Source organism: Centropristis striata, chromosome 16, assembly GCF_030273125.1.
Source record: "Centropristis striata isolate RG_2023a ecotype Rhode Island chromosome 16, C.striata_1.0, whole genome shotgun sequence".
In the NCBI taxonomy this organism is placed as follows: domain Eukaryota; kingdom Metazoa; phylum Chordata; class Actinopteri; order Perciformes; family Serranidae; genus Centropristis; species Centropristis striata.
The window spans coordinates 32,954,549-32,968,100 of record NC_081532.1 but is presented as its reverse complement, the minus strand read 5'-3'; the positions used below and the strand labels follow the sequence as shown (position 1 = coordinate 32,968,100).

The 13,552-nt window shown below is 37.6% G+C and overlaps 1 protein-coding gene across 1 annotated transcript in view; it reads right to left on the bottom strand.

Moving 5' to 3' along the window:
• Positions 1–13,552, bottom strand: part of LOC131988652 (transcription factor IIIB 90 kDa subunit-like) — a 90,397-nt gene that overhangs the window by 852 nt on the left and 75,993 nt on the right. Inside the window, exons 13-15 of the mRNA XM_059353820.1 lie at positions 5,486–5,547; positions 4,369–4,450; positions 4,122–4,177 (exon numbers count right to left, since the gene is read on the bottom strand). Coding sequence (XP_059209803.1) covers positions 4,122–4,177; positions 4,369–4,450; positions 5,486–5,547 — 200 coding nt within the window. The remainder of the gene's footprint in view (positions 1–4,121; positions 4,178–4,368; positions 4,451–5,485; positions 5,548–13,552) is intronic.

The following is a 13,552-nucleotide window of genomic DNA, read 5'->3' as shown; positions in this document are numbered from 1 at the left end:
TTGTGTAGCTTTTGTCCAAATTACGAGGGAAGGCGTGTTCTATTTAAAATGACCTTGAGAACTATCTTTTTAGACAGGCATTTGGATGACCAGCTTGCATTGTACATATTATTTTATAATTTTATGTTTCATTGTGTTTTAATTGTCTTAGGTTACCCTTTTTTTTCTTTTCTTTCTGGAAAGCACTTTGTGATTTTATCTGTGAAAAGTGCTATATAAATGAACTTGCTTACTTATTATGACATCAAAATAAACTTGATAGAAAATAAGTGTAATAACTTGCAAAGAAAGCAGGGGAGCGTGAGAAGGACAGAAGCACAGTGAAGCCTTTATTCCATGTGCTAGAATTGTAGTAACAGTGTTTCCTCTTCTGTGCTTGAGGAAAATATTTTGTATTTATTGCTTCAGGCCAAACAGATGCATGAACTCACCTATACAAAGTAAACGATTGATCATTTATATTCATGCAAAATAATCAGAAATTTGCATCATCAAATCATTCAACTCTGCAACAATCTGAATCTGTACAAAAAGTTCTTGCAGCAAATATGATGACTTTCACCGGCAGCTGAGGACGATGTTTATCTGTTGGTTGCATCAGCTTTGCACTGGTTAAATGTTCTGCTGGTTATATGCAGGCAGACTCACACAGCAGTAGCTAACATATGCAGTTGCTGATACACTGACACTGGCTACACACGACTGACAGAAAACATGACAATTTCACAACAGCTACTAATATAAATGACTATGTTATGTTAATTAAGGGCTGTGAAACTAGTCTAACTTCTTATCTTTCAAACCGTATATATCGATTTAACTGTGTACGTTAGCCTTCGGTTTAATAGAGTCGACAAAAGGACAATAACGTCACTTAATTTGTCACAGATCGTTTACTTTCATCTCCTCGCTGTAAAACAGAGGCCTTCTGTTGTTTTTTTCAGGGGACACTGGATGACAAGCCGAATGTTCTTTTTTTTTCCGTTAAGATCATCACCTGAGTTTTCTTACTGCTTTCTCTAATCAGTTACTTTCATATTGTAAATTAGACATGTAAATTTCAATGCACATAAATGAAATTTCACACGTAGATTGTTGAATATGTATAAATCAATTCTACCTACACTTGTGGCGATGTTATTTGAAAAGGTTGTGAAATACCTGAAAGTGCGACATTGTGGATGTGGCCGAATAGAGACAAAAGTCTGGTTTCTATAAGTGATGTATGTATAAGTGTGGTTTCTTTTTAATGAAAATGAAAGAAAGCAGAAAGATAAGCGACATGAATGTTTTATCTCCATGAAAACCTCAATACACCTGGGAGAGCCAGACCTCCTCTAGATGTCCAAAGACTCGACCACCAGTTTGTGGTTGTAAAGTAAGAGAAGCTGTGATTATCCTAAAGGTGCTGAGGTCTTCTAGTTTCATATGACACCAGTATCTTCACTGTGGCGTTAACCCTGAGCGTGCTGCAGCCTCTGGCAAGGCAAGGCAAGTTTATTTGTATAGCACCTTTCAACAACAGGGCAATTAAACGTGCTTTACACAAAACATTAAAAGCATTTAAAAGAGACATAAAATGACATTCAAATATATAAAAATTTAAGGCTTAAAACAAGCAGATAAAATATTAAGGACAAAATACTTAAGTACATTCAAATATAAAATTTTAAAATCGCTAAACGAGAGTAGTCCCTTAATCTATCCGGGTGCTGTAGCCTTTTTGGGAAAAAGCGGCTAAAATCTCTAAACTGCAGATTTTCTGCAGTTTTGTTCCAGATATGTTGAGCATAAAAACTGAACGATGCCTCTCCATATTTAAATCAGAAATGTAAAAAATACAAAAGTATAGTCAAATATAAAATTTTAATTTTGAAAGCAAGCTGATAAAAAGTCGTCCTCGAGGAGTTGAAGAGGTGAAAACGAGTCATGGCTAAGACCGTGTGGTCACTCTAACTTTACTGAATTTACTCTGATTCCACTCAGCAGACGGGTCGAAGGCTATCTGGAATTATTTTGTCTCCCCGTTAGATCAGTTAGGTCGCAGATGGGAAAGATTTGCCCGACGATCGTCATCTGCAAGCAAATGTACAGCTGAACACATTTCTGTAATCAGCCATTTATCTCAATTAAGACAGCAGATTGGGGTTATCACCCAGCGTCGCTTATTCACGTTCACCTTGACCTCGCTGCAAATGACTGAAAAACACAAACTTTTAAACGCATTTCACGCAACAGCGACGCAGGTTTAAGTTTCTCTGCAAGTTAATTTCAGGCGATTTCAGTCAAAGCGTGCACTGACAGTAGAGCGACTCCTGCAGCAGCAGCAGCAGCTCATCAACTCCGAATATTAAGTGTTAGGATGCTGCCTTTGTCATGCACGCTCATAACGAGGAGCTCCTCCGCTTTATTCATTTATTCGTCGGTTTGTCAGGGAGATGACAGAGTGCTGCTGGTTGGATCAGGCTGTCAGGAGGCTGCATGTCTCATTAGATCTCTGCACTTAATCCAGCTAGTTAAAAGCAGAGAACAGATGTTGGCTCTGACAAAGGGCCGCCGCCAAAACCAGTAATGGGATCTGAGAGGGACCAGTTCCACAGGACCGCCTGTCTGTCTGTGTTTAGTCTGTCTCACATCTGTCTCTCTAACTCGTTTACTGTCAACTCATCAGTCATAGTTCTCAACTCAAGTTGTTTCTATCATATATGGAAGAAAAAATATCAAACAGTCTCTGGTTGCAGCAGATTTGCAGCTTTTTCTCTGTTTTATATTTTTTTTATTTTAATATCTTCTGTTTAGGGACAAAACAAGCAAAGTTCTGTGCACTTGTGATGGGTGCATTTGCATCTTTTCTGCAGAGTCATCAGAAATGATCAGCTGATATTGGCCTATCTAAGGCATACAAAATATTGTTTTAGTTTTTAACATAATATATAATGCAAAAAAACAATGCTTGGGGTGATTAAGAAATTATATTAGCTACTTTTTATTTTATTTTTTATTCTTTTTTTTAAAGTGTTTATTTTATCTGACATTGACCATGCAGTACTGATATTTATTCAGCCATTTTTTTTTATTATTCTTAATTTTCTTAGTTATCATTTCCAGAATTTGTTGACAATATATATTGTTTTTATAATGTACAATTATGTAAATAATCACTAATATTTTATAACCAGCGACCCATGTTCAGATAAGTGGTTAAGGATAATAATAATAATAATAATAATACATATTAAAATGAAATATATATAAATATAAAAAATATTGTTATTTGTTTCAGAAAGTAATCTTTGCAGAGTCATATCTGTGCAAAAACACAATTTACAATCATATTTCTTTCAAACTAGCAAAGAAAGAACAAAGAAAAACATCCAAAATACACATTAAGTTACAAAAATGTGTCTACTTATATCTGTGGATTTATTCTAAATTCACTAAAGTTTGCATTAGATGATGCCTCAATTTCATAATCAAACATACAATTTTTTAAAATTAATATTACCTATTTAATATATAAACTGCTGCTATGTTTTATACAGCTCAACATGTTAGCCAATTAAAATATAGTAAAAAAATAATAAAAATAAAAACAACAATATTAACCTATTATAATTCTAGAAAACTAGAAAAATAAAGTAAATAATCAACTGGAAGAGGTTTCATGGTGAATATCTAGTTTTGTCTGGTTATCTGTCGTGTCTCCCTTTAAACGTTTATAAGAGGGTGGATTTTAGATGTGAAAAGTTGATCTTTTTGGGGACTCACAGCTTTCAGAGGCATGTCGAGACTCACTGGTTTAGATTAAGAAATAAAATAAGTAGACTAAGAATGTCATTATTGAGGACTGTCCTGAGAGAAATAATGGTTTTATGAAGACCTGCAGGACGGATGATGGATCAGGGTCAGATGTTGGTGGTTGGATAGTTTCCTGTCATATGAAGCCTTACTGGTTCTTTCTCTGCTGTGTTTCGCTCTTTTTCCCCCTTTTTCTGTCTGATTGATCAACCATCTGAACACAGGACCTTTCCTCTCCGAGTCCACCTAAACCTGGAGACCACTTCTGACCCCACTCTGCCCCCCTCCTCCTTATCTGACTCTTTAAGGCTGGACGCCGTTACCTTCTTCTCTTTGTAGATCCCGAGCGCCTTCTCCTTCGCTATCTTTGCTTCCTTTTCTGAAAAAGCAGAAACAAGAACGGCGTCTGAACACACAAACTCTGAGATAAGAACATCAACACGACACAGAGGACCTGAAACTCTGCTCGCTTCTGTTGGAGGTTTAACTGATAAAACACAGAGTGGAAGGGACATTTAGGGACAAATAGAATCTGCTTTAAACAACCAGCAGAGATCACTCTGAACGCACCTTTCTGCTCTTTGAGGTAGTCGGAGTTTTCTGCCATCCACAGCGCCGTCTTCACCTGGATTTCTTTGTCACTCAGCAGATACTGCAGAGAGGAGCAGGAAGTCAATGTCACATGTTACTGGTCATTTTATTTATGAGGTCACGAGTTTTATGTGTTAATCTAAGCTGTTTTTTCACTGTATAGGTACTATTACACGATCCAATACAGCAGTCCTTTAACCAATATTTAGTTATATGAAGAACTGATACAGTTTTGGAGGCGGAGCTCTGCTGATTCACCATGAAAGCTGCTCAGTGGTGCATGAAGCCAAAAAAGTTCGACTTCTGTGTATAACTACGTGTATAAAACGTGGCGCTTTTCTAAGCGGATAAAAAGGAGAACTATAATGTATGGCGGAATAGCACTTGGGAGCACTTCGACTCGGCGCAGTAATATCATCACTCCTGAGGGGAGAAGATTTTTCAGGAGTGATGATATTACTGCGGCGAGTCGAAGTGCTCCCAAAGCGCCACGTTTTATTTTGTGTCGCCATACTTGGTCGTTTAACTACTCGTGTAGCTGTATTTAAATAGGGAAAACGTGGAGGAGTTTGGTTGCTTCTAACTGTCCATCTGTTTGGATCCTAATGAATGAACTGGGCTAAGCTAAGTGCTAGCCAAGTGGCGCCGCGCGCCAGGGCGATTGAGTGCACGCATTGAGACGCAAGAGGTCTGTATCAACTCGTCTTACTTGACCGAATAACATGTTTTAATATGAAAAAACGGTGGAGTGTTCCTTTAAGTGGATTATTAAGTTAAAGTTTCTTTTAACACTGAAATGCATGATTCAGATATCACTGCAGATATCTGTTGTTTACTTGCAATTAGTCTTTTGCTTACTATTATAATATCTGGAGCACAATCGAAGCCTGTCCAGGCCTTGTGCATCACTTCAGCGTCTCCAGGAAACATGTGTCGTAACACCCTTGATGAAGATGTTTCGTCATTTTCGTTGTGTCTAATCGTCTTAATTTTCGGTGCATTGAGCTCGTGCAAGAATTCTAACTTTCAGGAAGTTGCACCTGTTCAACCTGTGGGTTTTAATTAGAGTGGCTGTCATCAGGCGGCAGGTACTCACCAGCTCTATCTCGCTGTCATCGATCCCGCTCAGGTCCAGCTCCCCGCTGTCAGCAGCACCATCTGTCACACACACAAATCACAGCGGACACACTTAGAGCCTTTACTGTTCTGCACATTTTTCTTGTCCCACAGGGGCAAAACAGGAAACAGCAGCTGGTGGAAGAAAAAAAAAAAACATCACCAACATCCTGCTGCATGGAACATCTCCCATCGAGGGTTAATCAGCAAATAAAATGCGCTGTGACTTGTGATAAGACGTTAATAGGCTTAACTGCCGTTTAAGCCGATCTACCTTAAACGCACTCTTTTCAATTACGATACGCTTTCTAGATTGCGCCGCGCTTTTATTGTGAAACGAAGAGATGCTGAAGCAGCGATTTGCATTCTCCGCGCTGCTTCTACCTGCGTCTTCTCCTGCGATTGTAAGCGTGAAACCACAGACGCTTTTTATTGTGTTGATAAAAGAAAAGACGTATTTGAAATCCCCAGGTGTGCACGACACAGTTCAATCTTTGGAAGAGAAAAGGGTTCAAAGGGAAAATGTGATCGACTTTGATAAAAGAGGAAACAAAAAGGAAGGAGAAGAGAAACTCAACAGCTTTCACTCCAAAAGATCCTCCACCTTGATTAGGTGTTTTGGAACAAAGTGCAACTCTTCTCCGGCTGCCTGCAGACATCACACAGTCAATCAAAGGAGCAAAGATGGGAAGAGATGTTTTAAAGAGGCAGCAAGCGGCAGGTTTATGGGAGTCATTTAACTTCTGTCAGCTTTCTGCCTTTGACACGTTCACAGGGGCCCTCCTTCCTCGAGTTCAAACTCCCAACAGGGCGGCAACTTCAAAGACGTGCCACCTGAGTCCACAGGCGGCTTTCCCGCTTCATTACGGAGAGACAGGTGCACAGACAGGGAGGGAATAGATGAGAAGGAGGAATACGCCCGTCCTCAGACAGTAAAGGGCGTGTTCTCCTCCCACAGACGAGCAGCCGGGGGGCGGAGGGGCGGAGGGGCTGAGGGGGGATAATCTAGTCAGCCATTTGAGTTCAGTTAGCAGATTGCAGCTTCCTTAAAAAAGAAGCGGCTCTGGAGGGAAGAGACAGGTCAGTCGCTATCTGCCGGGCCCAGCCCTCTAAGAGCTTCCTCTCCGTGAAGTGTGAGGCCGAGATAAGATGGAGACAAGCCCTGGGAGAGATTGGCAGCTCCGGGAGGCAGAGAGGCAGCGAGACGAGGAGCTGATAACACCGGGCCAACCCCGGAGAGAGGAGGAGGGAGGGAGCAATTACCGGCTTATTATTCAGCCCGGCTTTGATATATCTACACTCGCTAATTTGATCAAACCCATAAAAATTGTTCTTGGTGAGCGCGCAGAAGAATGTGCAGACCTCAGGATCGGAGTTTCATATCGGCTGTCAGGAAGGTAGAGAGTTGAAATATGAGATGGGAGAAGTTATTTTGTTTTATCTCACTTTCCGGGATTTTTTTTTTTTTTTGTCCTTTAACTGGAAATATAGAGAGGAGACAGCCGGGGGGAGGTCATGTGATAAAAGTCTAAAACCCAGGAAGTCACAGTCACATGCAGGGCTCAGTATGGTTTATCATTTTTTATTAAAAGTGCCCCAAAAGATACCTGCGTTCTGGTGCAAATTATACTATTTCCAATAACTTTGTGAATGATAAACATAGCAAACAGAATACTTCAAGCTCGTCAGTGTATTAGTGTTGTGCCGTACAATAAAATAATTCAAAAAGTTAAGATTTAGATCAGAACATCTGTGCTCAAAGAAAATAAGTCGAAGGCTGCGTTCACACCAAATCATGTGATGCATGTGAGTTTCACTTAAACTGTGTTCCTGGAAATTTTAGTCCGGAGGCTTATTATTTTGAGAAACTAAACTCCAGTTTGTTGTTGTCTTAAGTTTCCAGAAACAGTCTAAATTCCGGTGAAGAAGTCGGGCGATTAGTCTGCTGATGTACGAAAAAGCAAAATGTGATCCTGCAGTTCAAATTTCAAAAAACATTTACTAACTAATACTGTCATCTTCTTCTTATTTGGAAATCAACAAAAATGCATCAAAACATATATTCAGTATGAAGTTTGAAAGACAAATATCCAAATGTCCCTTCCTGCTGTCTGGGATAACAGATAGTGTGTTTATACAGCTAAACCTTTCCTTTACATTAACTTTCCTCAAAGGTGATTTAAGAGCATCTCAAAAAACACCACAGCAGTCGTCCACAAGCTGCTATTCTGATAAACTAAAAATAAATATGATTGCAACATGATGGACAGCTGCTTCTTCACTCTACGGTCCCACAGCTCTGTGACCGCAACCGGACAGATTACGTCATCGTCCTGCAGACGTTCTCTGCAGTTTCAGTGCGATCAGAAACACCAGGCCGGCTTCTTAAGATTCACTCACTCTGGAGAGCTGCTGGAAACGCTTTGTTTCTGGTGAGATATACACTACCGGTCAAAAGTTTTAGAACACCCCAATTTTTCCAGTTTTTTATTGAAATTCAAGCAGTTCAAGTCAAATGAACAGCTTGAAAGGGTACAAAGGTAAGTGGTGAACTGCCAGAGGTAAATAAAAAAAGGTAAGCTTAACCAAAACTGGAAAATAATGTACATTTCAGAATTATATAAGTAGGCCTTTTTCAGGGAACGAGAAATGGGTTAACAACTTAACTCTATGGAGTCTTGGGCTATTTTGTCCATTTTTTAATTCTTTTCATGTCTTTGTAAGTCATTTTGTGTCTTTTTTTGGTAAATTTGTGTCTTTTTTTTAGTCATTTTGTGTCTTTTTTTGGTCATTTTGTGTCTTTTTTTAGTCCTTTAGTCCAACATAAAATGTGATTTTGAATCTTTTTTTTACTTTCAAAACACTATCATGCTCAATAAAGAATTTTAAATGCTGCAAATGTGCATTAATTTCAGAGTACACTGAGACATTAAACTGCATCATTTTCAATTAAATTCTGGAAAAGTTGGTGTGTTCTAAAACTTTTGACCAGTAGTGTATACGTTGGCTCAGCGAGGACAGAGAGCAGAGGACAGTTTTAATGTGGATATATAGACTCTAGTATTCAGAGCTTTATTTGACAGTTTTTAGCCACTATTACACATCCTGGACCAATGATCCGCCTGAATGTCTCAAAGATTATCCAATGTTCAGTAGCTAGAAAGAGGGTAGAACTAACGAACAGGACACGAAAGTTAACAGTCTTTCCATTAGTTATGCATTCCGCTCTGTGATTTAATCATCAGCTGAACTTGTCCTTTTCTATTCGTTTAACAGCACGGCTGATGAACAAATTCCTTTCCAAGATAAAAAACCCAACTAAAAGGTCGAGAGACGAGGAAGAAAACTGAACTGAACATTTTTCAATTCTGTGTGAAAGTCTGAAAGATTATTCTACACAAGCAGCAGGTGAAGGCTGCAGTTAACTCTCTCAACCCCAACAAGATGGCGTTTTTGACTCTTTTTAAATTTTACTGACTGTGTCCTTGTATTTCACTGCAACACATAAGATCTATATAAATCCTTTAGTCCTGCAGCTCTAGGGAATCAGCACAGTCATGCCTAGAAGTGGGAACAACTCAAACATGTCTTTGTGCAGAATAACACAGTTAGAATGACAGAAATCATAAAAAGAAGAAACCAGTTGAATTTCTCTGAAAAATACTTTTCTTTTTTTTTTAAATTTGAATACACTTTTCCATGTGCCCACAAGTGTCATGAATGCTGGGGGGAAAAAAGAGTATCCTCCACATATTGTAAATATTGGAGTATTGTCATGTTTCCAGCCTCTCCTGTCCTCTCCTCTCTGCTCTGTGTAAACAGCCTCTCCTGTCCTCTCCTCTCTGCTCTGTGTAAACAGATTTCTGTGTCAGCAGAATCAATCATGTCTTCACAGTGTCTCTGAGGAGCAGAATTTAATGTTAACAGGATCTGGTTTATTTTTTGCCATCGCAGCTCCAAAACTGTGGAATGAATTGCCGCTGCACATCAGACAGGCCTCCTCACTGTCTCATTTTAAATCTCTTCTTAAAACCCACCTCTTCTCGTTGGCTTTTAACACCACGTAGAGTGTTGATTTTATGTTGATTTTATGTTGATTTTATGATTTTTTTGTTTTTATTGTATTCATGCATATTTTATTTTGTGCGGGCAGTACATTTTATATTTTATTTTATTTATTTTTATCCCATTTTTAATTTATTGCATCTTACTGATCTATTGTTTACTACATCTCTTTGTATTGTGTTATGTATTTATTGTTTGTGCAGCACTTTGGAAACCTTGTGTTTGCTAAAATTGTGCTATATAAATAAAGTGGATTGGATTGGATTGGATATTTTAAATGACACATGCAGAATAAAGAGATTCTGACACAAATATCAAAATTTTAAGCCTTGTTTTGGTCACTTTTTATAACATTAGCACTAGCATTTTGAGATTACTTTATGAAAAGTGCTTTACAAATAAAATTGATTATTATTATTATTAACTTTCATAACCCATGATCCATTTGAGGACTGTCGGAATATTCAAATTCTGACCATAATGCTCATATTTACCGTTTCTGCTACAATAAATGGTGTATTTTGGGGGATCTTTCAAAGAAAACGTACATTTCAGTACATTTCAGTACATTTCAGAGTTTATGTCAACTTTAGTCATGGCGAAGTTTTATTTAAAGAGGATAAGTTTCCACAAACGGTTTATTTCTGATGATGTTTTAAAGAATAAATTGATTTTGACAGAAATATAATTTTAAGCTCCATTTTTAGTCAAGGTTTGTAAGCTAATGATCCATTCAAGGGCTAATGATTAATTGAAGGGCTGCCGAAAAGTTCAAATTCTGACGATAATGCCCGTCTTCGCAGTTTCTTTCTATGCTTAGCAGTGTTTTCCCGGCATTCTTTAAAGAAAACATAGATGGAGATAACTGGGAGGGTTAATGTGACAGAGAACTAAACGTCTGCAGCTGTCTGGCCTTCATCAGTGGAAGCAGCTGAAGGCCAAAAACACTTTGCGTCACTCTGAATAAGAAGAAAAAGGATTACATCATCTCATTAGTGGCCAAAAAAGTAGCCAAGACTTCCAGCAGCACATCCAACAAAACTTCTAAATCCTGGAGGACAACAGAGAGCAGCTCCCTGATGACCTGGTACACAGTGAGAAACAAGCTCCCTCTTCCTGTCCAGGCTGACAGAAGAAGAAGAAGCCCGAGGTCTTTTGGCAGCAGCTCAGTAACTCAGAGATCCAGCTCTGCCTGCATATCAATACAGAAAAAACACAGGATTCCCCGTTTTCTGAGGAGTTTCTGCTCTCCAGCACTAAATCCCTCTGGAACACACCTCCAACCTCAGAGTGAGGGAGGAGGAGAGGAGGGATCGGCACACTCTGAGGGAATAAAAGATGTCAGAAAACAAGAGGAGGAGAGGGAGAGAGGGGAGAAGGAGAGAGGGAGAAATTAGAGAGAAATGAAAGAGGGAGAGGTACACTGTAAAAAATAATCAGTTAAATTTATGGTAAATTACCGGCAGCTGTGGTTGCCAGAACTTCACCGTAAAAAATACAGTGAGTGAGTTTTCGGTAACACTTTACTTGAAGGTATCGTCATAATAGTGACATGATACTGTCATAACTGTGACATGACACCATCATAAACGTGTCATAAACATTATGTCAATGTCATAAACGTTTATGACTGCTGTCATTAAGTGTCATTCGGTTTTTGTCATGACAAGTTGACATTCCTTGGGTTGTCTTGATTACGACAACTTGACTTTAATCAAAGTGACATTACCAGAAAATGTCTTTGTCATGGCAACTTGACATAAACAAAATATGTTTCTATATTCGTGTTTATGGCAAGTTGGCATAATGATTATTATAATTAGATGTGCAAGGTTACAGACCAATTCTAGCAGTTGGTCAAAGATGTTTGACAGAATACTGACAAGATACCCAAAACTGCTAGAATTGGTCTGTAACCTTGCACATCTAATTATAATAATCATTATGCCAACTTGCCATAAACACAAATATAGAAACATATTTTGTTTATGTCAAGTTGCCATGACAAAGACATTTTCTGGTAATGTCACTTTGATTAAAGTCAAGTTGTCATAATCAAGACAACCCAAGGAATGTCAACTTGTCATGACAAAAACCGAATGACACTTAATGACAGCAGTCATAAACGTTTATGACATTGACATAATGTTTATGACACGTTTATGATGGTGTCATGTCACAGTTATGACAGTATCATGTCACTATTATGACGATACCTTCAAGTAAAGTGTTACCGAGTTTTCTACTGTAAATTTAAATGTAAATATCAGCAAAAACTGTAATTTAGACTGAATATTCTCGTTATTTTTAGGGTAATTGTGACATTGTGACATCATGGCATTTCTCCATTAAGTTTACATTAAAATGTTATATTTTTACAGCAAAACTGTGTGGTTCCTACAGTTCATGACAGTAAAAGTAAAAATTGTGCTATTCCTTGATTTACGGTAATTAAAAGTGTCTACTACAGTGATACACAATTTTTAATTTTACGCCCCATTTCTGATACAATTTTACAGTGTTTTACTGTCATTTCTACAAACATTTTTTACAGTGTAGAGAGGGAAAGATGGAGGGAGAGATGGAGGGGAAAGAAGAGGAGGATGTGGTGGGAGAGAGGAGTGCTTCAGTTATCATTCTGACTCACATCTAGACTATTAATCATGAATATTCATGATGATTCAAACATCTCAAATTAACAAAATAACCTCATTTTCACACGGCTCTTAAAGGGACAGTTCATGCTAATTTCAAAAACATTTCATCTGCCTCTTGTGGTGTCTAATAATGTAGATCATTTGGTTTTATTTGTCCAGGTTTTGAGATTTCTCCTGTTTCGAATTATCACTTTATCAGCCAGTTGATGTTCCACACAGAATTATTGCTAATTAGCAAGTGCTAATATACTTAATCTCTCCTCGTTATTTCAACCTGTGAAAATAAGAAGCTGAATGTTTTGTACTCTGGTGCTAATGAGAGAGAGAGATTTGCTGACATTATTTGGCATTGCATTTGCATTGCTCTCACTGTTGAGCTCTGGAACACAGAATGGAAGAAAAAATAATTTTTTTAACAACAATTTCAACGTTACTGTGACTGCTTTGAATATTTCGTAAATAATAATGTATCTAAAATAACATGGGCTACATTTTTCACAGATCTCAGACCGACCTGTTTTTTTTTTTAATGTAAAAAAGTAAAAGTATATATATGTATAATGTGTTAAATCAGTATTTGATCAATTAGATAACTGACAGACAAGGCATAAGCAACTACGTTTTAAAATCAATCACTGAAGCCATTTTTTCAAGCAAAAATCACAATTTTGATCCAGTTTCAGGTTCTCAAATGCAACAATATTCTCTGTCAGCCATGATAGTAACATAGAAATCTTTGGGTTTTAAATGTTGGTTGACTAAAAAAAGGAATATAAAGACCCGACCCTGAGTATAATGACTATCTTACATTATTTTCTGACATTTTTATAATTCCAACAATCGATATATCACGTAAATGAATCTATAACGAAAACTAATGTTAGCTGCAGCCTTGTTGGCTTAATGACCATATTAACCCTTTATCTGGCAAAGAACTATATTTGGTAACTTCAGGTAATATTTCGAGAAAAAAGTTGCAAATTTACTAGATTAAAGTGGCAAATCTACAATAAAAAAAGTTGCAGATTTAAGAGATTTAAAGTGGCAAATCTGTGCGAAATAAGTTGCAGATTTACGAGAAAAAAGTGGGAAAAAAGCAACTTTTTTCTCCCAGATTCACCACTTTAAATCTCATAAATCTGTGCATTTTTTTCTTGTAGATTTGACACTTTAATCTCGTAAACTTTTTTCTCAAAATATTATTTTTGTATGTTTTTTTTTTTTTTTTTTTACACATTCTTGCAGTATGTAATATCCTCCAATATTCTCTAGGGTTGAAATTTGGAATTTGCAAGAATTTCAATGGGTGTCCTATTAAGAGTTAA